General features: G+C 30.0%; 1 protein-coding gene across 3 annotated transcripts in view; it reads right to left on the bottom strand.

Moving 5' to 3' along the window:
• Positions 1–949: 949 nt before the first annotated feature.
• The window catches only part of LOC117175985 (zinc finger protein 761-like), a 24,650-nt gene continuing 547 nt past the window's right edge, over positions 950–25,052 (bottom strand). The window contains exons 2-14 of one of the 3 annotated variants that reach the window (XM_033365897.1): positions 24,659–24,789; positions 24,317–24,417; positions 23,776–24,230; positions 23,565–23,691; positions 21,491–21,648; positions 21,167–21,357; positions 21,035–21,080; positions 16,592–16,782; positions 16,380–16,506; positions 9,354–9,544; positions 9,139–9,265; positions 1,194–1,384; positions 950–1,106 (exon numbers count right to left, since the gene is read on the bottom strand). In XM_033365897.1, coding sequence (XP_033221788.1) covers positions 1,028–1,106; positions 1,194–1,384; positions 9,139–9,265; positions 9,354–9,544; positions 16,380–16,506; positions 16,592–16,782; positions 21,035–21,080; positions 21,167–21,357; positions 21,491–21,648; positions 23,565–23,691; positions 23,776–24,222 — 1,875 coding nt within the window. In that variant the 5' untranslated portion in view covers positions 24,223–24,230; positions 24,317–24,417; positions 24,659–24,789 and the 3' untranslated portion in view covers positions 950–1,027. The remainder of the gene's footprint in view (positions 1,107–1,193; positions 1,385–9,138; positions 9,266–9,353; positions 9,545–16,379; positions 16,507–16,591; positions 16,783–21,034; positions 21,081–21,166; positions 21,358–21,490; positions 21,649–23,564; positions 23,692–23,775; positions 24,231–24,316; positions 24,418–24,658; positions 24,790–25,052) is intronic. The other 2 variants (XM_033365908.1, XM_033365888.1) reach the window with 2 other exon arrangements.

The raw sequence follows: 25,052 nt of genomic DNA, 5'->3' as shown, positions 1-25,052 counted from the left end.
TTCTGAGGTCGGATTCGGATTCAGCGCAGCAAAAACCTTCGGGTATACTAGGTCTGGTCTCTGGTTCCGGACCTTTGTCAAATTTTGTCAGCCTGTGTTATCAGAGTTTTTCCATCTGAATCAAAACTTTTATTTAAAAACGGAGAACCGTTCATTATTCAAATAACAATGTATGCTAGTATTTATTGCTTAAAGTGAGACAATTCAATTTTGAGGTAATAGAGCTTGAACACATTTATTGAAAATTTTGAAAATCTTCTATATATATTGTAACAAATAAAAGTAATAAAACTTACCTGTTTATCCAGGTATTCATGTAGGTAAAAGTTTGGTGAAACAATTTTTTTTTCCCTTAGTTACACATGGCGTGGTCGAAAATATCGTTGAGAAAAAATATCGATATTTCCGATATTGCATCACTATGCTATAGAAATATTGTTTTTATTAAAGCGTACTAATTAAACTTTAACTTAAATAAAAAGTCATTAATTTCTGTCAAAAAGGAACAAAATGGAAATTTAAAAAAAATGATTTTTTTTTTAAATTTTTGTTTGGAATTTGATGAATTTTCATTGCTAAAATTGTTGTCTTTTTATTCAAAACTGCCTTCACTGAATTCCTTGGGAATTTCTACCCAAAAAAGTACCTTTGATATATAAAATTTGGAATAAATAGTTCAGAGATATTGAATTTCAAACATTTTAAATCCCAAATCGCACTAGTGTGGTTATTACGTATGCTGATGCGAGATGTGGTTACTGAGGGTTAAAGGTTTCATGGATTGTATTGTTGTAAATGAAAACACACGATTTATGTGGGAGTCATCTATTTGGGCTTGAATTGGTAATTTCGTATGGTACGAAATTTTTTAAGTGGTTCGGTGCGAGCTAGGTTTTATTATATTTATTATATTTCGTGAATATATAAAAAATACGTATTTAACCACTTATTTAAAGCATAGAGTATTTATTTCTTTTATCAAAATGAGAATTATATAGTTGTTTTTGACAAACGGATATTCGTTGGTCTATTTAAACAATGCAGTACTCAATATCTGTTTTTTTTGCTCCGTGTCGGTAAAAGCGTTTACAAAAAGTCTGTAGTCCCTGAAAAATGAATAAGTGGTCTTTAAAAATTATTAAGCTTGAAATGTAAAAAAATCATGAGTTCAATACAAAGTACGAAAATCTTACCCGGATTTAGAATGCTCGTTTTTAACGTGAGTAATACAACACTGTTGGTAGGAGAAAATTTTTGAACATATTCCACACTTGAATTTTCTTCTCTCATGGAGATTTTCTACGTGAAACGCCAGACCTTGCTTGCTTAAATATTGTTTGCCACACAAATCGCAGGTAGGCATGCCAGAATCCTGGAGATTCCCCTAAAAAATATAAACTTTTGAGAATCAACTATAATAAAGTTTCAGCCAAGAACAAAATTTAAAAGCAATTACAAACAAAAAGGTACCATCCCAGACGATAAGCCTATTCAGAAATAGCCCTTAATTAGTTCTGAAGTCAGAGTACAATATGAATTACGTCATTGAATTCGTAAATTATAGATAATTAATATAAAAACAATTATATTTATCTATTTTAAACTAATTTTGAGTTCTTAAAAGTCTTCTTAAAGAATTTCTAATGAGCTTTGAAAGTATTTCTGAATTGAACATTTTACAACCGCTCGAAGTAATGTAGAAAGAAACTCAAATGAATAAATCACGAACTCTCGGCGAATCCTTTTCTAATTAAATTTTCAAGCCAAACGAATGAAGGATAAATTGATGTCAATTTCTTTAAGTATTTAATCAAGTATTCCAAAATTATTGAAATGGAACTTTGTAACAGAATTATCAAAGTATTCCTATTTCGATCTTTTGACATTCTATGTGAGGATTCGTATTATTTATTTAAAACTCCTCAGCAATGGTCTAAGAATTGACTTTTAATACGTTGGGATCAAGCGATTTAAATATATTATAATATTAAAAGAATTGAGAGCAAAAATCTTTTCAGAAGTAACGTATTATTTCAAACAGGTGAAAAATGAAAAAGTGGCATGATACTATTGATTGTAGAATTTGAATGATCCGCTAAATTTACATCGGTTATTAAATTCTGCGGTATTATATCCATTCTATTTAATTTTACTGTACTTGCGTCGGCGAAATATTGAAAACGAGACGCAGATAACTTTTGTCTGTCACGTTGATTAGGAGTCCTCTACATACGGCCGATTTTCGTGCAAAAATTTTAATTTGCTCTATTTCTTTATTTTTTGTAATGGATGCTTTGGCATCACATTTGCAAGGTGGAAAAACTGTATGAAATCAATATTTTCGCGTTTTCGTTAAAAATGAAATTTATTATCAAAATTTTTTTTTTACTGAATTGTTTTATAAAAATTAATCCCGAGTGTCAAGTAAATAAACAAGCAAGGGTATTAAATTTGAAGTCTTTCAGGTATTTATGAAAGTTCAAATCTAACCGATCTGACTTTTTTTATATTGAAAAGAAATCGAATCATTGCTCAAAGATTTTAAGTAATTTTGAAATTTTTTTAAGGAATTTCAGTACATTTTAAGTGATTTTTAAGATTTAAAAGTAGTTTTAAAATATAAATAATGTTCTTGAATTCTTTAAAGTCTGTTAAATCTCTTGAAATCTTCTGAAATTTGTCGAAATCCTTTAAAATCGATAGAATTACTTAAAATATATATTGATTTCTCTAAAATCTTTTAAAATATCTTGAAATATTTTTGAATTAAGTTTAAATCTTGTTTAATCACATGAAATATTCAATAATAATTTGTAATATATCTAAAACCTTAGTACATATATTATTATAAGCTTAGCAACATTTTTTATAAAATGGGTCACAAAAATTTGCAGACGGCCCTGCACAGCTGTAGGTTATATTTCAGATTTTTTTCTTTATAATTCAAGCTAGGTTAGCAAGCGAGGCTTTAGGCGTTAGGAATTCGAAACATATAGGGTTCGAACCCACGGCCAATAAAAATTTGCATAGCGTGCGATTATAAATAGTGAAGTGATTGTGTAATAGCAAATAATTGTGTACTTAAACTTGCAAACAAATATTCGAGACTTCTTCGATATTAACCCTGAATTGAAAAATAATTCAATTAGCATCGCGTTAACATACATAAGACGACTATTGTCATTCATTATGTATTCAATTTCATTACGTACCATATTCATGTATTGGTCACATGAAGCAATAAATGAATTGGAAAAGAATTCTTCACGAATAGACTGGAAGATTGAATAGAATAGAATAGAATCGAATAGAACTTGAAAGATTATTCACTTTGAATGAATAGTGAAGCCAAAAATTATAGTTCCTTTATGTCGCTATAGTTCTTGATGTGTTTGCCCGAATTCTTTTTCAATTTCTTCCAAATTAATTTCCGTGGTCATACGAAGATTATAACATGAATTGAGAAAGAATTCTGTATGAACAAAAACGGAATTCTTGTACGAATTCGTGTTCGTAAATTTGAATTCGTTTTTCATTAATAAAGAATTTGGTTTTCCGTCTGGGCATAAAGTCAGGATTTCACAGTTTCATTTTTCGCGCATTTAATAGATTCTGATACAATAATACATAAGAATAATGTAATGGAGACCAATGGATCTTTAAGCATGTAATGGCGGTAAATTAGGTTTAGATCAGCAGGTGACAATGTTTTTTTTTTATGAAAATCTTTTTAATTCTTTGGAAAAAGCGTATGCAATCACTTTAAACTAGACGTCATTATTATCAAATTTTGAAACAGCTTTATTTCAATCTCTTTAAAACGATTATGACTTTCTGGTTAAATTGCATAATTTTAAGAACATTACAGACGGTGACACTAGTAACAGAAAAACGTCTTGAACAATGTAGCAGAGATATATATTTGAATAAAGGCAAAGGATAAATTAAGTTATTTTTTTATATATCATAAGTTTACAATTTTCAATCTTTCATTTCAAAAAATTGGTTATTAGGAAATCTTTTTGAATCAATAAATTATTGAAACAGCGCAATACTGAGAAATTTAGTAAAAAATGTATATGATAAAACATTAGGAAATAAATAAATTTGATTAAATTTGTGAAAAAAACAATATTAAATACTTTCCACTTAATACCGTATAGTTCTAAACATATCAAATTTAAAATAAATTCAATTTTACATACACAACGTTTGTATTTATTCAATTATTAGCGCTTTTATTTTGAGAGAAAATAAAATTTCAAATGATTCTGAATGCTGCTTTTCAATGTGTACTAAATTTGAGTATTTTTAAAAAAGTATATTTAATTTTAAAAGGTTCAACTGATTCAAATGAAAGAGGCTACCAATTTCTAATTTTATATTATTGAACATTAGGATCTGTTCCTAAACTCACTTAAATGTTTTTTAATTAATTGAGATTATTTAGATTCACTTTGAATTCTCTTCAGTTCTTCGAGAATTCCTTGTTTTTTTTTTAGTTGTATCTTGTACTCAATCCAATTTATTAGGACTTAAATCAATTCGATTATATTCAAGTGAGAATTCGAATTGAAAGATCTAAAGTAATGCCTGCTACATTTTAAACAAATTCTGTCGAATAAATTTGAATTAGTTAAAAATGGGATAAGTTATTATGAACACCAGTTAAATACACCTCACATAAGTTCACTGAAATTCTTCCAAATCCATTTGAATTGCTTCTGCACTTTTGTTAAAGTATTCATTCGAATTCATGTGAATCATCTTGAATGTTTGTGAAGTCACTTGCTTTTTTTTAATCTCTCTGATTTCATTTCTGCTAAATTAATTAACCATTTATTTTTTGTTCTTTTATTATTCAAAATTTGATTGAATTCTTTAAAATTATTTCGAAATCACTTGTATTTTTTAATAAGGTTGTTTCTAAAGTTATATATTAGATCTGCCATCGATATGTATATTCCAGACATACAGATTGCTGATGTAACCCGCAATATAACTGTACCAGCAATTCATTTCTTTCAGTGTATGATATAAAATATTATTCAATTCAATATACACTGTAACTTGGATTTAAGATTAGTTTCGGGCATAGCTCGTACTGACTTTCAATATAAATCCAGACAGCTCCAACGTGAACAGTCATGGCCGCGTGAACCATTTCTGTTGGATTTGGACGCATGCTAACAGATCTGATGCAACTAACGCCTACCCTTCCTCTCCCCCCCCCTCTTTTCATCACCCCCCCCCTCTCCCTCTCTGAAACGTCGTAAATCCAAAATTCTTAAATCTCAGTTATAGTGTAATAATAAATATTACATAGAAATCTATCATTAGTATTCCGCAGTCATTTTATAATAAATCTGATGTGGACCAGTAATCAACAAACGTTCACCTTTTTTAAATAAGAAATCTATAATATTATTTATTTTGTTTATCAATGTTGATTGGAGGGCCACTACGATGTCAAGTGGCAGGATTTTCCACCACATCAGTGATTTTCACATGCTAAGTGCATATTATATTCGTTCTGTTCATGTGAATAGTAGGAATCGAAAAATATCGTTTAAAATGTAATTCAAAGAAGTTTATATAAAAGCCGATAGCACAAAAGTCTATAAAAATAACTTTGTTAGTAACTACACATAAGAAATAAGTATCAATCAATCTTTATTTATTTAATCTTTAATTAAGAAATGTTATATTTTTAAATAATTTTCAATGATTTCTGTCATTAAAAAATGTATATATCTTTAACATCGTACTCATAAATGTTTCTTTCCGTGATTCGTAATTTCTTCCTTTCTGTAATTAATACTTTCATTGTAAATATAAGGCTACACTTTTTAGTAGCGTGAAGTAAAAATGCTAAAATTAATCGAATCGTTTGAGCTGAGGGACAGCAATTTCTAGGTCGACATCCAAAACAAATAACAGCCTTATTTAGCATTTTTTTAATTTGTACAAAAACATGTTTTTGGATTTATTCGAACCTGAAATTTCTACAGCATGAACCAAAGAAACATGTTATTATTGTTTATTCATGGGAAACATTTTTTGTGGTTCATATAAAGTTTCAAAATCGCAAGAAAAATGATATCACCAAAATCTTTAATCGCGGAAAAATGTGAATTCAAAAAAACATGTTTTTGCACATTTACAAAAAAAAACTGTTATTGAGCAAATAATTTATTTTTAAATTCCATAATTTTTTATTATTGTTCACTTGTAAAAGATGTAAATATAATAAAATCATCATAATTTCTGAACCAATAGGGAATGTTTTGAATTTCAAATCGTTAGATTTTACTGATTTAAATTTTTCACGTTTTTCGAATACCAACCCACAATTTTTCTTAACATTTAAGATTGCAGTTGATTGGTTCTGAATATTTCATTTTTATAAGGTATTTACCTTTGTATATATTAAATTAAAAGTGTTCAACTTCTAATAATTATTTAAGAAGTACTATATATTTTGTAACTATTCCAATTTCATATGGGATAACAACTTCTGTCTTCATTTTTCAAATTTACAAAATGCTTTAAAATGTTTTAACTTCAAAATTTTTAAAGGGTATTTTTAATCTTTCAGCACTTTAAACGTGTATCTTATTTATTCATAAATAATTTATTTAGGCTCTTTAATTGCTTTATTATTCCATAATGAATACACTTAGTAATTTCGGAGAATTTTCTGCGTGATTTAAATACTGTATATTTTAAGAGAAAAGGGGAAAAGGGGAAGGTTTTTGAGAATAGGAGAAAAATGAGAATTTCAAGGAAAAATGGAAAACTAATAAAAAAAGGCGAAGACAGTGCACCCTGAGTAAAGTTCTGGAAGGACTTTACCATAATTTAGCATACGCTCTTTATAAAAATTTTAGTTAGAAACTGATCGCTTTTTGAAAATAATATTTAAGAACCCTCGTCAACTTTCATGTCACTGATTCCAATAGGGTTTTTTCACGATTTTAGATAAAATATTTTTTTAATAAATAAGTTTGATTCGAACCGAAGGTGTGTAATAGTTTTTTTTTTCTATTGAGTCGTTTAACAGAAAAAAGTTATTAAAAATTGAAGGCGATAAAACACTTATTCAAATTGGTGTCACGTGGATGTCACGTGACTCAGAGGTTCTCATAATTATCTATCATGTGACGATCTGGCTTTGATGAAAACCATAAAAGCTAACGAAACTCATGATAAAGAGGTTAGGCCACGGTTTGCTGTCAATGATGACTATTTTGATTTGATAGATTTGTTTGTTAAGGATTATATGGCAAATAAAAGTTATCCTGTTATAATATTTGGATTAAAAGTCATTAGTACGCTGAAGGAAAACATTAAGTACAAATATTAACACATTTTAAAGTCCTACATATTTATGAATTGTTATATAAGCATGACTAAATTTAAGTACTTATACAATAAATCTTTTACACATAACATTAATATATCCATTTTCGGCAGATTTCCGCTATTGGCTTTTACGAAACCCTACTTTTACATTTTTTTAAGCAATATTTTGCGACTTCTGTTTTCGATGTACACATAACCAAACCAAAACATCGGCACAGGAAAAGATGATTGAGAATCAATGACACATGAGCTGTGATTGGTGGAAAATCCGACCTTTTTGACGTCAAAGGGGCCCTCCAATCGACATAGTGATATAATATTCATATTTCAACATTAAGGCCATGTGACGAGTGGTTCACGTGACCAGATTCCTACATTAACGTAACTTTTTTTATTTCTCAACTTATTTTCACACGAAGCGGCACATCGAGTTGAAAATTCGGGATAATAAATAAGAAGCTCTAAGAAAGGTGGGTCTGGTCCTAAAATTTAATAATTATGAAAAAAGCAAAAAAAAAAAAAATTTACAACAAAAAACTTTTTTGAAAATTATACAGATTTAGGACCAGACCCACCATTCTTAGTGCTTCTTTTTTATTATCCCAGATTTTTAACTCGATGTGGCGCTTCGTGTGTAAATAAGTTGGGAAAGAAAAAAAGTGGCGGTAAGACAGGAATCTGGTCACGTAACCCACTCATCACATGGCATTAAATTAAAAATAGTAAACAATATGTAAAAAATATTTTATGGGCGTTTTTAAAATTAGAATTTTATATGCTATAAGATCCATTTATTGGAAAAATGATATATGATTTTGGAAACAACCCTATTTAAATGAGCCCTTCCAGGTTTACAATTTTTAACCAAATAAATTACGTAGCATACTGAGTTTATCTTCATATTAATTATTACAAAATTCTTTTAGCTAAAATTTCGAAAAATAGTCTTGAAATTCTTCTGAATTTACATGCAATTTTTGAAACGTATTCCCATTCTACTGGATTCAATTTAATTTTTGATAATTTTTCGGTTTTTTGTGAATTCAGTAGAATTATATCAAATTCTATAAATTTTCTGAATTTAATTGAACTATTCTATATCTATTTAAATTCTTCCGAATTTATTTCAATTCTTCTGAAAAATTGCAGTTTTGTCGATTCTTTAGATTCTTTCTAACTTTCTTTAAGTCTTCTAGTGTAATTGATTTTTTATTCACAATTCTTCTGAGTCCACTCACCACCTTAAAATTGCCTTGAAATCTTCTAAAATCATGTGAAATTTGTGTTGACTCTTTGAATACATCTAAATTCACTTGAATTTTCTTGAATATTATTAACTCTTTGTCTTCTTTGAATTCAGGTGTACGTCAAAATTACTAGTGGCTAATCCCTCCTTTTAAACATTTCTAATTTTAAATGCTTTAAAGCTAGAAATTTCATATCTAGCTATTATAATTTTCTGGTTAGTTTTTAATATATATTTTAAAATTCCTTAATGGTTGCGTCCCATGATTGCAGAATGAAGTTGCGTTTTGGGTAATGCGTCAAATCACTAAACATTTCAGCCAATGATATTCTCCTAGCAATCTGAAGAAACACTGTCATTGGCTGAAAGGTATAGTAATTTGACACATTACGCAAAGCCATTCTGAAATCATGGAAGGCCATCATAAGGTTTGAATATGAAAATTTAAATGGATTGAAAACGTATTTTCGAACCGTAATTTTTTTTTAGTTTTTGTGGCTAGTTTCCACCTTAAATCTTAAATTTACCTCAGGATTAACTTCATCGATTGGCTTTGTAGTAATTGTTTCTTTTTCTTCATTTTCAGATATCGTTTCTATTATTCCAAATTTCTTCTTCTCCTGGGAAACTGCTTGAATAAAGCGTTTATAATCACTAGAAAATGTAAATATACCAATTGAAAATAGATGTAGGCTGGAAATGTACCAATTATGAATTTGAGGTTTAGCACAAAAAATCTTACGTGAATTTTGAGTGACCAATTTTTATGTGCGAAGTACACGTTTGCTTGTAGCCAAACATTTTGAAACATATTTTACACTTAAATTTTATTTTCGCATGAAAATTTTCTTTGTGTATCGTTAAGCCTTGTTTGCTTTTATATTTTTTGCGGCACAAATTACAGGGGTGGTCTGAAAAGTCTAATAAATGTTCCTAAAAATTATAAGAAAAAAAAATAAATTAGTACCAAATTGGGATAAACTTCCCAAAAGCGGTTATGTCCGATTTCCTTCAAACTGCGTATACCTATGTATTTTGATGCGCTGATTACGAATATGATAGTGAAAATTAGCGCAAATTTGATTTTAATGGTGAAATCATCAAAAAACCACGAATATTATGGTTTTTTGAGTTTATCTCAGCTAATATTCAAAATTTAAAAAAAAATGTTTCAAATACAAGTTGTAGATCTTATAAAAATACACATTTTTTTATTGCAAGCATTTTTTTTATAGGAATGATTGTTTCCGAGAAACTCGACAAAATGAAAGTGACAGAAGTCTATAACCCCATGAGGCGTTGGAAAAGGGGTAGGGGTGTGATCTTACATTATTTCTGTGACCAGTCACAGGATACCTTCCCGCCCCCCACGAGGCGTTGGAAAATGGGCAGGGGTGTGATCTTATATTATTTCTATGACCAGTCACAGGGGTGCCTCCCCCCACGGGGTGCTGGAAAAGGGACAGGGATGTAATCTTACATTATTTCTATCACCAGTCACAGGGGTGCTTTCCTGCCCTCCACGGGGCGTTGGAAAAGGGGTAGGGGTGTGATATTACATTATTTCTATGTTTCCAAATGCTTCCAAAAAAAAGGTGTATTTTGATGAGATCTACAACTTTTATTTAAAACTTTTTTTTTAATGTTGCATATTAGCTGAGATAAACTTAAAAAACCATGATTTTTATTTTATTTTTTTTATTTCACCATGAAAATCAAATTTGCGCCAATTTTCACTATCATAATCATAATCAGCGCGTCAAAATACGTAAGTATACGAAGTGCGAAGAAAATCGGGCATATCCACTTTTTGGAAGTACAACCCCAAATTAAATTCTGTAAATCTAAAACGAAGTGTTTCATTTAGGAAGGCCTCACTCAATTTTATCGCTTCTGCCCTTAACTACCCAGTTACATACAAATCGAAAAAAGGTACATACATTAAGAGAAATCTTATTTTTTGCATAGCATCTAATATAGCACTCATCTAAATAAACGATAAGTTTCAACAATACGACGCGCAAAAAGTAAAAAAGCGTAGATTGTTTGTGTCTAATCGTAGTTACTTAACTTTAATCCCCGATAGCTTCGGAAAAAAACTTTAAAATTCAGAAAAAAATCACAGAACTTCTTTGATATTTTGACGACGCATAGCTATTATCTAAAACTCAATTTACAAAATTTAAACACATGCAATTGATTGTAAGGACGCTATTGCTCTTACATAGAACATATTGCTCAACATAGAAATCACGGTTCAGATCGTGGTCTGTCATATTTTCGCCTACACCGTTGACACAAATAGCGCGCTTCTCAAAACGATCAAACGCGAAGCACCCAAGATTTTAACTTGACTAATTCATCACTTTTTTAAAGGCAGAAATGGTACCCAAAGTAACATTAGTAACTAGTGCGTGCATTCCAATAATTAAATTATACTGTTCTCAAGAGTGCCGAACGCTAAGCGCTCATGATCATTGGATAGAACGAATTACAATAGATTTAGTTACAAAAGCGATGTCAACATAGAAATCACGGTTCAGATCGTGGTCTGTCATATTTTTGCCTACACCGTTGACTCATATAGCGCGCTTCTCAAAATGATCAAATGCTAAGCGTCGAAGATTTTAAATTGACTAATTAATCACAAGTGGTCAGTAACATGTTACTGACAACTTCTTGATGCATGCTTCGTATACAGATATCGCTTGTGTCGCTAAAGCTACTAGGATTGGTTCTATTTGCTGATCATGGGCGCTTAGCATTCGGCCCTCTGACACAGGGTACACTGTTATTATCGATGTGCGCACTAGTTACTAATGTTACTTTGGATACCATTTCTGTTTTTAAAAAAGTAAGAACTTAGTCAAGTTCAAATCTTGGGCGCTTAGCGTTTGATCGTTTCTTGAAGCGCGCAATATAACTCATTGGTTTGGCTAAACATATTACTGACTACTTTCTGTTGCGTGATTCTTATAGTGACATCGCTTTTGTCGCTAAAGCTACTAGGATTGGTTTTATTCGCTGATCTTGAGCGCTTAGCGTTCAACCCTCTTGCGAAGGGTAGAATGTTATTATCGGTATGTGCGCACTAGTTACTAATGTTACTTTGGGTACCATTTTTGCCTTTAAAGAAGTGATTAATTAGTCAAGTTAAAATCTTAGGCGCTTAGCGTTTGATCGTTTTGAGAAGCGCGCTATATGAGTGAACGGTTTAGGCGAAAATATGACAGACCACCATCTGAACCGTGATTTCTATGTTGACATGGCTTCTGTAACAAAATCTGTTGTAATTCGTTTTATTCACTGATCTTGAGCGCTTAGCGCCGCATAGCGCTAAAACTGTCCATTTTTTTGGATTTTTTTTACGGATATTTTATCCGGCACTTATAACCTTAAAAAAAAAAAATTTCAGCTAAATCCACCGAAAGCCATTTTCAGATACATTTAGTGCGGGGTCCTTTCTACGAACCTTCGTTGGCAACCTTCCTGGATATGCAAACATTTACCTACTTGTGGGAACCTTCCTGGTACATTTTTCGTAATTCTCCGAACCTTTCATGGGAATGTTCCGGGAATTTTTATTGAAACTTTTGCGCTATTTAACTTGTCCTGAGAAATATTAATTGGGAGAGGGATCGATGTAAACTGTAAAGTAATAGTAGGTGGATATTAGGACATGTTAATTTCATGTATTTTTCATCAAATTTTTGCATAATTGTAATCATAAAATTTTTAACAACATTTTTAAACCCATGTGCAACTTTGTAATGTTTGAAGTAAAAGGAATAGCATCCTGATGATTATTTGCATTACGTGTTTACATTTTTGAGTATATTGAGTTGTAATTGATCGCTAATTATACGTATTCAAAATTTCAAAGAATTTCTGTGATTTTTTTCAAAATTTAAAAATTTTTTTTTTTTGTATGATTGATATTTATTGATATGATTGCTACATTACGTAATGTGTAATAAAAGACCATTCAGAAGGTTCTTTTAACATCGACTGCGCGACAATGTTTAGCGATTTTGTTAACGCTTTTATATAAAGTTATGTGGTATATTATGATAAATAAGAATAGTATGGAAATAATTTTTGTGAAACCTTTCTTTTGCTGCAAAATAAGCATTTAGAAGACTAAAAACGATGCTTTTCATCTAAGCCTTTTCCGCGTATTTTAATTTTTCAAGGACTGTGGATTTGTTAGAAGAAGATTATTTTTACGGCTTTTATTATATATTTTTTTAAATAGTGCTTTTATACAAAAATATTATGCAGAGAAATTGAGCATTTCGTAAAAATATAAATTTTTTGCACAATGTTTTTCGGCGAAGTCATTGTTTTCCGAAAAAGTCGATCAAAAATGAGAATCACGGTGATTTTTCATGAATTCGGTCAAAAAACGAACTACGAGACTAGTACCCCTTTTTTTACGACGAAAGTAAAAAGTTCCTTGTGGTTCTTCTAATTTTGCGAGAATTGTGATAATTTTTGATAATGCGCTTTTATAACAGGCTTGAAGTTCTTGACAAACTACGAATATTTTCTGTTCCTTATTTTTACCCACAATCAATAGGATAAACAAAAAAATAAATCTAGTTATTATAGAATTGTTTTACTTTTGATTTTTACATTCTCATTCATGAAAGTGTAATGTAATCGTTCAAATTTTCGATCTCTGGTTTTTAACGGATCTTTACGTTTCGGCACTCACAGAATCCGAAAATCATAAAATTTCATCGGTGTCTGTCCGTATGTATGTCTGTATGTCTGTATGTATGGTTACCTGAATATTGTAGCCACGTTAACTTTCGAAGGATCTATCGAATCAAGTCAGCCTTTGATACACTTCTTAAGGTTCCCAAAATTAAGACTAAATTCGTTAAGCAGATATTTCCAATCAAAATTAAAAAATTAAAACATTTTCAAAATAAAAAAACAATTTTAATTGACATTTTTTTTGTTAAAGTGTTTTCTGGATGGGTAGAAGACTTGCAAATTATCCAGATAAAATTTTTTATTTCGATGAAAATTACAAGTTATATACTTTTGAAAATTTTGAAAATGTTCAGAGAAATAAAAAATAAATATTTTTCAACAAGATTGGAAAATTTCATTTAAATTCTTCCCTAGATATCATAAATATTTAGAAAATCGTTAGTTCAATTTTTCGAATAGACAAAAATTCAAAAAGTTTGAGTTTTTTCAAAATTTGAATTAAAATTTTTTATGAGTTTTAGAAATTTTTGGCGAATTTTCTGATGCGCGTCAAAAAGAATTGCAAATTATCCCAATGACACTTTTTAATTCGATAAAACTTCAAAAAGTTAAATACTTTTCAACATTTTGAAAATTTTCTAAAAAAGGAAAAACATTTTAATAGGTTAGGAATTATCAATCCAAATTTCTACTAGATGCAAAATAAATGTTTTTGAAACTGTTACCATGACATTTTTTTAATAGACAACAGTTACAAAAGTTGGATTATTTTCAAAAAAATTGCAATTTTGATTTTTTAAGAGATCCATAATTTTAAAACGTTATCTTGTTCATATTTTGAGATTATTTAATTCTTTCTGATAAGTTCACAAAATATGTGTAATAAATTGTTTTAATTCCTTCATGTGGAATATAAGTTTTGAAAATGTAATTTTAATCAATTCAAGTCCGCCTCTCTAGAGTTAACATTATTTTAATTCGCACATTTAAATAGATTTCTTTGATACATTTTTTAATTAGATTGAATAAATGATTAAAATATAAATAAATATAAATTTAAATATTGTTCTAATTTATAAGTTCTACAAAGATTAAATCATGAAAAATAGGTGAAATAAATGCTTTCGTTAAATTTTACGAAGTCGATTGAGCGGAATAGGACTCGCACTTTTTCTGTTCCCGTTGGGGGATTTTTAGATGGAGGAATAATCGCGTATTCATATGAATACAAATTCTTAATTTCATGAATTACGTACATGAATCAATTCTTCACAGACAAAATATTAAATTTATTAATGTCTACATTTTTTTGTGTACAATATTTTTCTCTGAAATGCATACATTTCAACGTGACTCAGAAATTAAAGAGTACAGAAAAGTTCTCGAGACTGTTTTTCTACCAGGACTATAGCAACCAATTCGATGTGAATGTGGTATATTTGGTGAAATGCAGCTTTTTCAGACTTCTAAACATTTATGTCAGAGAAAAATAAAGGCTTCACTCAAATGATCTTCAAGCCATTTTATTTGATATAGTATACTTTTATATATAACTTTATATAAATGCGAGATCGCTGAACTTGAAATTAGCAGCTGACGGAATCCATTGCAAATCAGGCAGGGTTCTACGTTTGAAATCGAAGAATCTCTCGGGAGGAAATATGTTGCTTTTTAGAGGAAACTATAAGGCAATAAGTATTTTTCTGATTGATACATTTTATCAATTTTCTTTCTGCCTTTAATAACGTTCATCGTCTTCTTTTAAAACCTGCCGAAAAATTGTAAAAAGGTTTAAACATAACAAAATGGCAGCAGTTTTTCTCAACAATTTAAAAATCGATTTTCTCAACAACAAAAACAAACCTTTAAATTCTTTTGCCAATTTTTTTAAACTTGTATTTGGATAATAAAGATATCTTTTACGTTTGATGCTTGCTAAATCATTTTTGTGGCCAGGAGATGTCTTTCTTCTTAAAATAGAATTTTCTGTTTTCTCTTGGAAACGTTGACATACTATATTAAAAAATGTTGAGATAAAAGTTTGCATGTCTTAGAAAGTTATATGAAAAATATCTCTGGTTCTTTTGCGATATTTTTCATAGTTTACGAGGAAAATTCAAAGATTACATTTTCAGAGAAAAAATTCTCGCGGCCTTATAAATAGTTTAGCGCACATGATGCTGATGATCTCGATTTCTTTTAGTAGTAGAAACTTTTCGTCAATATTTGGAAGAATAAAAAAGGTGGGTTTTTTTCCAGAAAATGTAATTTTTTTCATGTTTTCAACATTTTGAAGATAAAAATAAAAAAGATGTTCTTGAAAATCCCACCTATTTATTCTTCTAAATATTTTTAAAAAGTTTCTACTAATAGAAGAACGGGATTTTAGCAGGGTCGTGCGGGCTAAGCCATTTTTAAGACCGGAAGAATTTTTTTTTCCTAAAAACGTAATTTTTGAATTTTTCTCGTAAAGTATACAAGATATCGCAAATTAACAAGACACATTTTTCATAGAACTTTTTTAGCCGCGCAAACTTTCATCTTAACATTTTTTCTTATCTGTCATATTTTCCAAGAAAAAGTAGAAAATTCAATTGTAAGAAAAAGGAATTCTCCTGGCTACAAAAGTTATTTAGCCAGCATCAAACTTACAAGATATCTTCATTATCCCAGTGCAAGTTTTAAAAAAATTGGCAAAAACATGTAAAGGTGGGCTTTTTGAGAAAATAGTTTTTTTTTCAGAAAAACTGCTGAATTTTTTAAAATTAAACCTTTCTACAATTTTCCGCAGGACTTTAAAATAGTACGATGAACGCTATTAGGGAAAAAAGAAACCGTATAAAATATATCCAGCAGATTAGTAAGCATTCCTATGTACTAATTGTTAGATTTTTTTACAGAAGTAAATTATTCATTGTTTTTTCATTAACTCAGATTTCCAAAGAGGGTTTTAAGAACCTAATTTTTTTCACTTTCAATATAAAACCATTGCTTGATATAAGGATTTAACAAGAAACAACAATAATAATAATAATATAAATGTCACCTGATCATAGCCATTATTAACTTTAGCGATAGGCTTTATAGGAGTTCTCATCCTGTTTTCAACTTTTGAAATCGTTTCCAAAACCTCATTCTTTTGAGAAACAACTTTTACGAAGGATCTAAAATCTCTGGAAAAAATATAAAGACACCGATTAAAATTGGTAAGCGAAATGTGTTAAAATGATCAAATGAATTAAAATACGACAATCTTACTTCCATTTCCAGTGAATTTTTTTTACATGAGCAAAACAATATACTTGATTCACAAAAGTGCTGGAACATATTTGACACTTATATTTTATTCTCACATGAGCACTTTCTACGTGATACGACAAACCTTGTTTGGTTTTATATTGTTTGCCACATAAATAACACGTGAGCTTTCCTGAATTTTTCCGATTTCCCTAAAAAATATAAAACTTTAAGAATCACCTACATTAATGTTTAATTCAAAAATAAAATTGATTATATGTTTTTTTTTATGTAGACGGGGTGGCTCAAGCCCCTCCCCCTCCCTCGTTATGCTAAAACTATAAAGTCTATCGTGCCACACCCGTGTATATTCTTAAGGTAGTACATCGAATCCGGCGACCTTTACAAAATATTTAGTATATTTCGTCCTCTCCAATGTTCTGGAAATACACCTCGCAAGTACCAGGCGTACCAACATCGCACAGTAAATGACGTCATTCTTTGCACATCAAAGTGATACTCACCCACTCTGCCGTCCAGCAGCCTCTCTAGGAGGCCGTAGAGGGAATACGGTCAGGCTTGGATGGACAGAGCGACCCCTCGGAGGTCATCAATTTAGATGTACAGATTCGAAGCACCGTTTTGGTGTGTTATGTAAGTAGATTTGTGTGTTCATTACTCGATATCGACCAGCGACTCAAAATCGACTAGTGACCACCAAGGATAGTCCCCTCGATATGGAGCCTTTTCCTTGGGAGGTAACGAGTCTCTTTTGATATCATCTGAGCCACCTAGGCTCCTTACAATTACAACTATACAATCAAATCGAAATGTTTCCGTGAATTAAGTCATGTCAAAATTTAATTTTTCGCCCATTTTCTATAAAATATTTTAAGTAACGCAGGAATAATTTATGTGTTTTATCAGCGTCAATTTAGTTCCGAAAGTAGCTGTTTACAAACAGTTAGCGCGACAATAAATGCGCACGTGCGGGATAAAATTATGATCATAATCGTACTTCGTCCATGCGAATTCGCTGTCGCCCTTGTAGAATAGTTATGCTCGTGGGTTTGTAAAACTCACATTGAAAATAAAGGGACACATATTTAACAGAGTTTAGTCAAATTGTAGAAGTTAAAATTGCATGTGTTTAATAAGGGAATACCTCCTGATCAATAGAATTAATGATCAAATGAAAACGTGAATAAAATTCAGCTGTAAGTGACAAAAATATGGTGGCACTTTTCCTGAACATTTATAAAATAGTTTTTCTCAAAAACAACAACCCTCACAGCAATAGGATATCCCAATCGATCACATTTATCTTTCGGGTTGTACCTTCGATAATCCGTCGAGGTATGGGAGTCTATGGGACGTTTCTAGGATATTCAAGTGTCACAAGTTAGTAAGATATCAAAATTTTCACATACCACACGTGGAATATCTGGATATCCCAGAAACGTCCCATAGATATCCCGGATATCCAAACTTATGCATTGCAGGATAACCTGGGACATCAATGGCGTTAATTGAGACAAAATGTATAATACATGTTCTTGAAGCTTCGTACTGTATTAAAAAATATTTAGAATAATTTAGAACATTCCACAAGTCCACACTGTTGTAGAAACTTCCAGGCCATTCCAAAATATTCTGGGATCAGCAAAAACATTCCAAAAATTTTATAGAATTTTAGAACTGAAGACGAATCTTGGACTTTTGGCTCCCATAAAATTTTATTGCAAGAGTAAACATTTTTTTGTAAATTCTCAGCAATTACAAAATATTTAATAGTAATCTTAATTTGGATTTAAAGATTAGAAATTTCTCATGATTTTATGATTTTTCTCAATTTGTAGTGAAACGTTTCTAGATTTGGCAAAGTGCTAAACTCAAGATTTCAAAGTGCTGATTTTGCTAAGAAAAACTCTTAACTTTGAAACTGAATATTTTTTGGATCGTTGATTAATATAATTTCGACGTAGATGGATTCCAGGCGAAATTATCTAATCTTTCAAATAATTCTACTTACAAGCTCGTATAACCAGTTTCTGCACAGATATTCGTTTTTCAAGTGAATTATGAACTTTCAAACGGTCAAGCGAAATGTACCCAAACATTCTGGCGGCAGTGTACAAGAATTAATTAATAAGTAATAACAATAATCTTTCATAAATTAATTAATTCTGTCCACAATAAAGCTACTATACTTCGGCTTGCTCTTTTCGTCTTATTGTATCGAGACATTTTCTGCCATTGTGACAATTTAATAGTATACGTCAGATTATATAAATTAGTACACCAAACTCTCGCTTTCAGTCACCCCGTTCTCAGCCTTCCTAGAACTGCTGGTTCAAGCAGTTTCTCAGGGGAGCAAGGCGAGAGCGGTTGCGACATTATATATATATATATATATATATATATATATAGAGATATATTTCAATTCGAAACGAGTCAAGCGGCTCTCACTGTTTACGTTTCGATCCCCCCGAAATCCGTCCAAGGTTATTTGAAGACAACCCCCGACACTTGACTGAAAGCGAGAGTTTGGTGTAGTTTGCAAAAAGCTCGAAACTTCAAGTCGAGATAAGCCGCCAGATTTCGAGTTTCTGATAAACAAATTGGGATCCAAGATTACGAAAAACGTTTTGAAAAATTCAATAAATTATCGGATTTTTTATGAAAACCCCTATCAGGGGGCTTTTGTATTGCTGAAGATAAGTTTTGGGTAAAAATTCAAAAACTCGAAATTTGTTATCAAAAATCTTTAAAGAACTCGAAACTGTTTGGGTACCCAAAACCTTCGAAATTTTCAGAAAGTTCGAATATGAACTTGAATCAATTAAGCATCGAGATTTTTGTATGCACCAACCATTTTTAAATAACTCAAGAAACATGATATTTTATTTGAACCAATGAAAAAAAATGCTAATAACAATAATTAAAATGTATCATATATTATAAAAGAGAAGCTCGATTCTCTATCAATGAAAATTAAGCAAGATGTATCAAATGTCCTTTAAAAAATGTAATTTGATTATTTTTCTATTTTGTCACAATCATTTTTACCTTTTACGTTCTTTATAATTGCATTTTTTTGCACGCTTAAATTTTTGATTTTTTTTTCTACTAGATATCCTATGAGGATAATATAAGTCAGATATCTAATTTTGTCTAATATTTAGGTTTTAAAGTCCTCAAGTTTCTTAATTTTAATTCGCATAGGAATTAAAAAAACACTGTTTTTAAGGCATTAATAATTTAAAATAAAGAAAATTGGGAATTGAAAGAATTTTGGCTTAAAAACATATCAAATCGAATGAAAAAATCTGCATATTCTAGTACAATATTTACTCATGGAAACCCTCGATGAAATCCGCGAGAATCAATTGAGTGACTCACGAATTTTCTGCAGGATTCTGAAAATCCGACGGCAAATTTCCTCGTGTAAATCCTGTCCGAAAATAATAAAAGACTTTGCTCGAGCATTTTTTCAATGGGGCTAAAGTTGAATTATATCCTACGGATTAGATAAGGGCCTCCAGAAGCGTAAGAAAAATGGATATTCTTGAAATCATAAGAATTACGAAAACAATAATTAATTCAAACATATTTTGTTAATGCAAAGAACTAGCACGTTACTCAATCAACTACACATTTTTATCTTCTTTCGAATTTCTGCGATTCCAACTTCTAAGTTTTGAACGCATAATTCTAAAACAGCCGAACATTCAGGGCTTCAAATTTGAAATTGTTCAGGTAAAAATCTTAAGATTTGAAAATATTTTTTTGTAAGTTTTCTGATAAAAAAGCGGTAGTTTTCCAATAATATTTCAGGATTATTACATTTTTTATGTACATTAAATTATTAAATTGGAAATTGTTCACTTTTGTAGGTTTCGAAATTTCAGTTACGCAATGTAAAGCAGGCTTCTGATTTTATATTGTACATTTATTTAATTTAATAATTTATTTAATAATTCAGAATGTTCGATTTTCAGGTAAAATCTTATATAATTGTAAGGCTGAAGGAAATCGTTTAGTTTTTGATGGGTATTAGTTTTAAAGACAAGAACATTTTCAGATGCCCGTTTAGTAAAACAGTTAAATAAAAAATTGCAGAATAGTTGAGATCATTCAGAAATATTTCAAAATTCTTCGAAAATTTTAGACTCAGATACAAATACAGCATGTTTAATCACATATCAGAAAATTCTGCAATACTTAAGAACTAAACATTTAAAAAAATATATCGTAGAATATTAATGAATATTTTTTTTAATATTCAAAAAACAATAAAATATTTAAAACTAGTCAAAGCAATAATACATGGTTTTAAAACGTTTGTTTTAGTTCTTATACAATTTCGAATATTTCAGAATATATTATACAATATTATAATCGTTTTTGAATCGAAGGTTTCTATCTGTGATCAGTCACACATAAAAGTAATATAAAATGTACCTTTTTCTTTTTTCGGGAAATTCTTCTTACAAAGCGTTTGAAGTCCCTAAAAAAATATAAGCACAGCAGTTAAAAATTGGTAATTTGGAATTGTGAAAATGATGGATTTAATGTAAAGTACGAAAATCACACCTAAGTCTTGCATGCTTATTTTTAATGTGCGCATAACAATTCTGCTGGAAGGCGAAAGTTTCGAAACATATGTTACACTTGAATCTTCTCCTCGTATGAAAACTTTTCATGTGAAAAATCATCTCCCGTTTTGTTTGATATTGCTGACCACACAGATCGCAGGTCAACTTTGGCAATTTTTGAAAATCTTCCTAAAAATACAAATATTGAAACATAAACAATAATATTGTTTAGCTTATTTAAAATAAAGCAGAAATTCAAAATCAAATATAATATAAATATTTTTTTCTAATTCGGCAAATACAAAAATAGTATGAAATTCACCTCACGTATGACTGGCAGACTGGAATTTACAGCAGATGTGTCATCTTTCTCAGTTGAAAGTTTTTTTGTTATAATTTGGAGTTCTTTCTTCTTTTGACAAACAAAATCGTCCAATTCTGTAAAGACTTTTACAACTGCAGTTTGTCGTTGCTGATTTTCTAAAAAATTAAGTCATTCTAAGATAAACATAAAAATTTATTTTTATTTATTCTATGCGTATCAGGGGTGTTAAAAAAGAAAACAAGTCCGAATCTTTATTTACATTTTCGATTCCTTCTGATTCAAAAATTAACCATGTGAAACAAGAAATAAATCTCTTAGGTTTAGAGAACAAATTAAGAAAGTAAGCCGTGGCATAGTGCGCCATTTATCATTTTCAATAAATTCTTCTTCAAAACTTCATTAAAAATTTTTTATTTTGAATATCTCTTAAGTTTTTTGAATTTTTCAAAGATTGTTTTAGGGTGTTTTGTTCAACACCTAAGATACAACGGATACTAGAATTTTCATCAAAATCAATAACAACAGCTGAAAATCTTTAGATGATATGACATGGAATTTCTCACAACCGTTACTAAACTGATCCATCCACATTCCACTTGAAAAAAAACTCAATCGGTTGTAAATTTGTTTATCTAGCAAAGCCTTTTGCTTCTCCTGTAAAATTAGGTTGATTGTACTTAACACCGTTTAGCTTTCACGGCTTCAATTATTATCAAGAAGCATTAATCATCTATTTCACTCGCAGAGATGTGTTTAATACGCATTCAAATTATTTGTGTATGTCCTTAGAAAACACGGAGAAAATTATATCGCACAATAATATCGCAAAACCTCGATATTGCAAGAAATTGCAATATGATAACGTACAAGCGAGTCCCGGAGCTTTGTACGATATTATAATGCACTAATATCACAATGGCGTCCTTAGAAGCAATGGGAAAAAGGTAAAGTATGAGTGAATTCTAGCTATAAACCGGGCCAATAGATTTAAAACAATCACAAGAAAGTTCAACTTTGGTGCAGGTAAAACAAATAACATGAAAAACATTTGTTCTCACTGATATATCTCCTACGAAATAAATTAAACTTTTGTAGATGAATTAGAACTTATTTAATACCATTCAGCATAAGCGCAAAAAGCAACTGGCATATGGGAATCCCCAATCTTCAATTTAATGAAGTTAAACGACGCTGGATAGCGCTGGCGTCGTAATGGTCGCTACAGCTCGAATAAAACTGGAGTAATTATAAGGCGAAAGATTATCCAGGCAAGGTTAAGAGTCGGAAATTATCTTCGATTCATGTAAAGTTTATCTGGCAAGGTTAATTTTTGTTTCGTTGAATCTTTCACCTGAAATCGATGTGAACTTTATCTTTAATTTTTAAGAAGAAATACAATGTGATAGCGTAATAAATTAAATTCTTACGTTATAGATTGCACAATTATGCGGTGTATAATGTAAAAACTCGCAATGTACAATATCACGATTTCAGGCTATTATAATGCGATAATTAGGATATATAGCGCAAGAATTACGGTATATATTGCAATTCATGCGTGTTTTGTTACTTTTCATTTCTCAGTGTAATCATATAAACATGCAAAATTATTAGTTTTGAAAAATTGGTATTAAAAATTTCTAAGTGGAATGGACGATTAACGCTAAATAATAATAATAATAATAATAATAATAATAATAATAATATAATTTTAAATCACAAAATATATAGAAAAACAACGCTAAATTAACGGGAAAATAGAAAAAAAATCAGTTTAATCAGTCGCAACTTTTGTATTTTGTGTATAATTTAGCGTTGGGATCTATAATTTTCGAGAAAAAGTAATTTTTCTGTCAAGACAGACAAATTCGCGATGAGCGGCTTCTAAATATTATCAGGTTTATTTCTCTTTCAACGAGGTTCGTTTTTATCCAAAAAAGAACAAAAAACTCAAAAATGCAAATTGAGACTCCGACTTATTTATCTTTTGAACAGCCCTAATATTTATATTATATTTTTCTATATTATATGATAATAAAATATTTTCAGATCTTTTTTTTATCGAATTTACCTATGTGAAGACTTGAAACCTCTGCATTTAACTGGTCCACCTTTTGAAATGTATTTCGTAAAACTTCTTCCAAATCTGACCTCTTACTTTTTAAAGCTTCAAGAGCTGTTTTTAGTTGTTCCTTTTTCTGTAAGAAAGAGAAATTAGAAAAGGATATACAATAATATAATGCATAATTTTCATTTTTCAGTCAATTAAAACAAATCAATACCTGTATGTTGAGGTCATATTTCTTTTCGAGTTCATCATATTTCGATTTCTGCAAAAGTTCCATCTCAGTTTGACCTGAGAAATCATTAATTTTCGTTTCACTTTTGTTTTTTTTCTTTGCGAGCCGCTTCTCAAAATTTTCGGACAGAAGTAATTCTCCCCTTATTATACTAACTTCATGACTAAGCTGTTCAGCCTTTTCTTGATACTCTTTAAGAATTGTCGTTTTCTCGGAGACACTAGTTTTTGCACCTCTGATAATTTCGTGAGCCTCTGAACGATATTCATCAAACTGAGATGTGACATCGTTTTTCTCCTGGACAGTATTACATATTTGTTGCTGAAGGTTCAATATAGATCTCCTCTTAGCATCATTTATACTTTTCAACTTTTCTAATTCGCGAAACACGTCCGACGTTGGTAAATGTATATTTGATTTCAGTTCCATTTTTGTTGCTAAACAATATAGGTGTATTTGAACTTTAAAAGCTGCTTATTGTAACTGTATATGAATTAATTTTTTAAAAAGTTTAAAAATTTACCATTTTTGACAATGAGATTTTCGAGAAAAAATCCCCAACCACCGAAAATGTATTTGTGGTTGATTCTAAACCAATCTATTGAGATTACATTTCTAAAATCACTAATATTAAAATTCATTCCTTTTTCAAAAAATAATGAGTTCAGTGTCTCTATTAAAAAATGTTTATTTAAAATTGAACAGTAATATACTTTATCAAAAATAATTTTATGCAAAATAAGCATAAAATAGATTCACTATTAAATAACAGATTTCCAAACAATCTCACTTTTCGGCTCATTAGAGAGAAAAATAACCAAAAAGAAAAAAAAGCGAGGAAAAGCGAAAGTAAACCAAAACCAACCTCCCAATTTCTCCTTTCTCCGTCCTTTTGATACTACTAGACTAGGGAACAAACATGTCTCGAGGCCAATTTAGATCTCCTCATCAGGGATTATTTATAGGATAAACTAAAGGTATGAAAAATTGATATACCTAAAAAGAAAACATTTCTATGTATATAAATAAAAAATTGATTAATTCTAATATAAACTATATATTTAGTGACAAAATGATTATTCTATAAAATAATTAATTTTACTTTTAAGTACAAGAAAATTGCATTAACCAATTAATAACTCGATTCAATTTATTGTATCTTAAGGTGGCTTGGGCGCTTTTTAAAAAAATCACAGGCAGTTCTGAAAATTTGATATTATCGAAAGAAAATATACTAGATCACTTTGCAAAAAAGAAAT

This window comes from Belonocnema kinseyi, chromosome 1, assembly GCF_010883055.1.
Source record: "Belonocnema kinseyi isolate 2016_QV_RU_SX_M_011 chromosome 1, B_treatae_v1, whole genome shotgun sequence".
NCBI lineage: Eukaryota > Metazoa > Arthropoda > Insecta > Hymenoptera > Cynipidae > Belonocnema > Belonocnema kinseyi.
The sequence above is the reverse complement of the archived record's forward strand: the minus strand, read 5'-3'. Positions and strand labels throughout refer to the sequence as shown.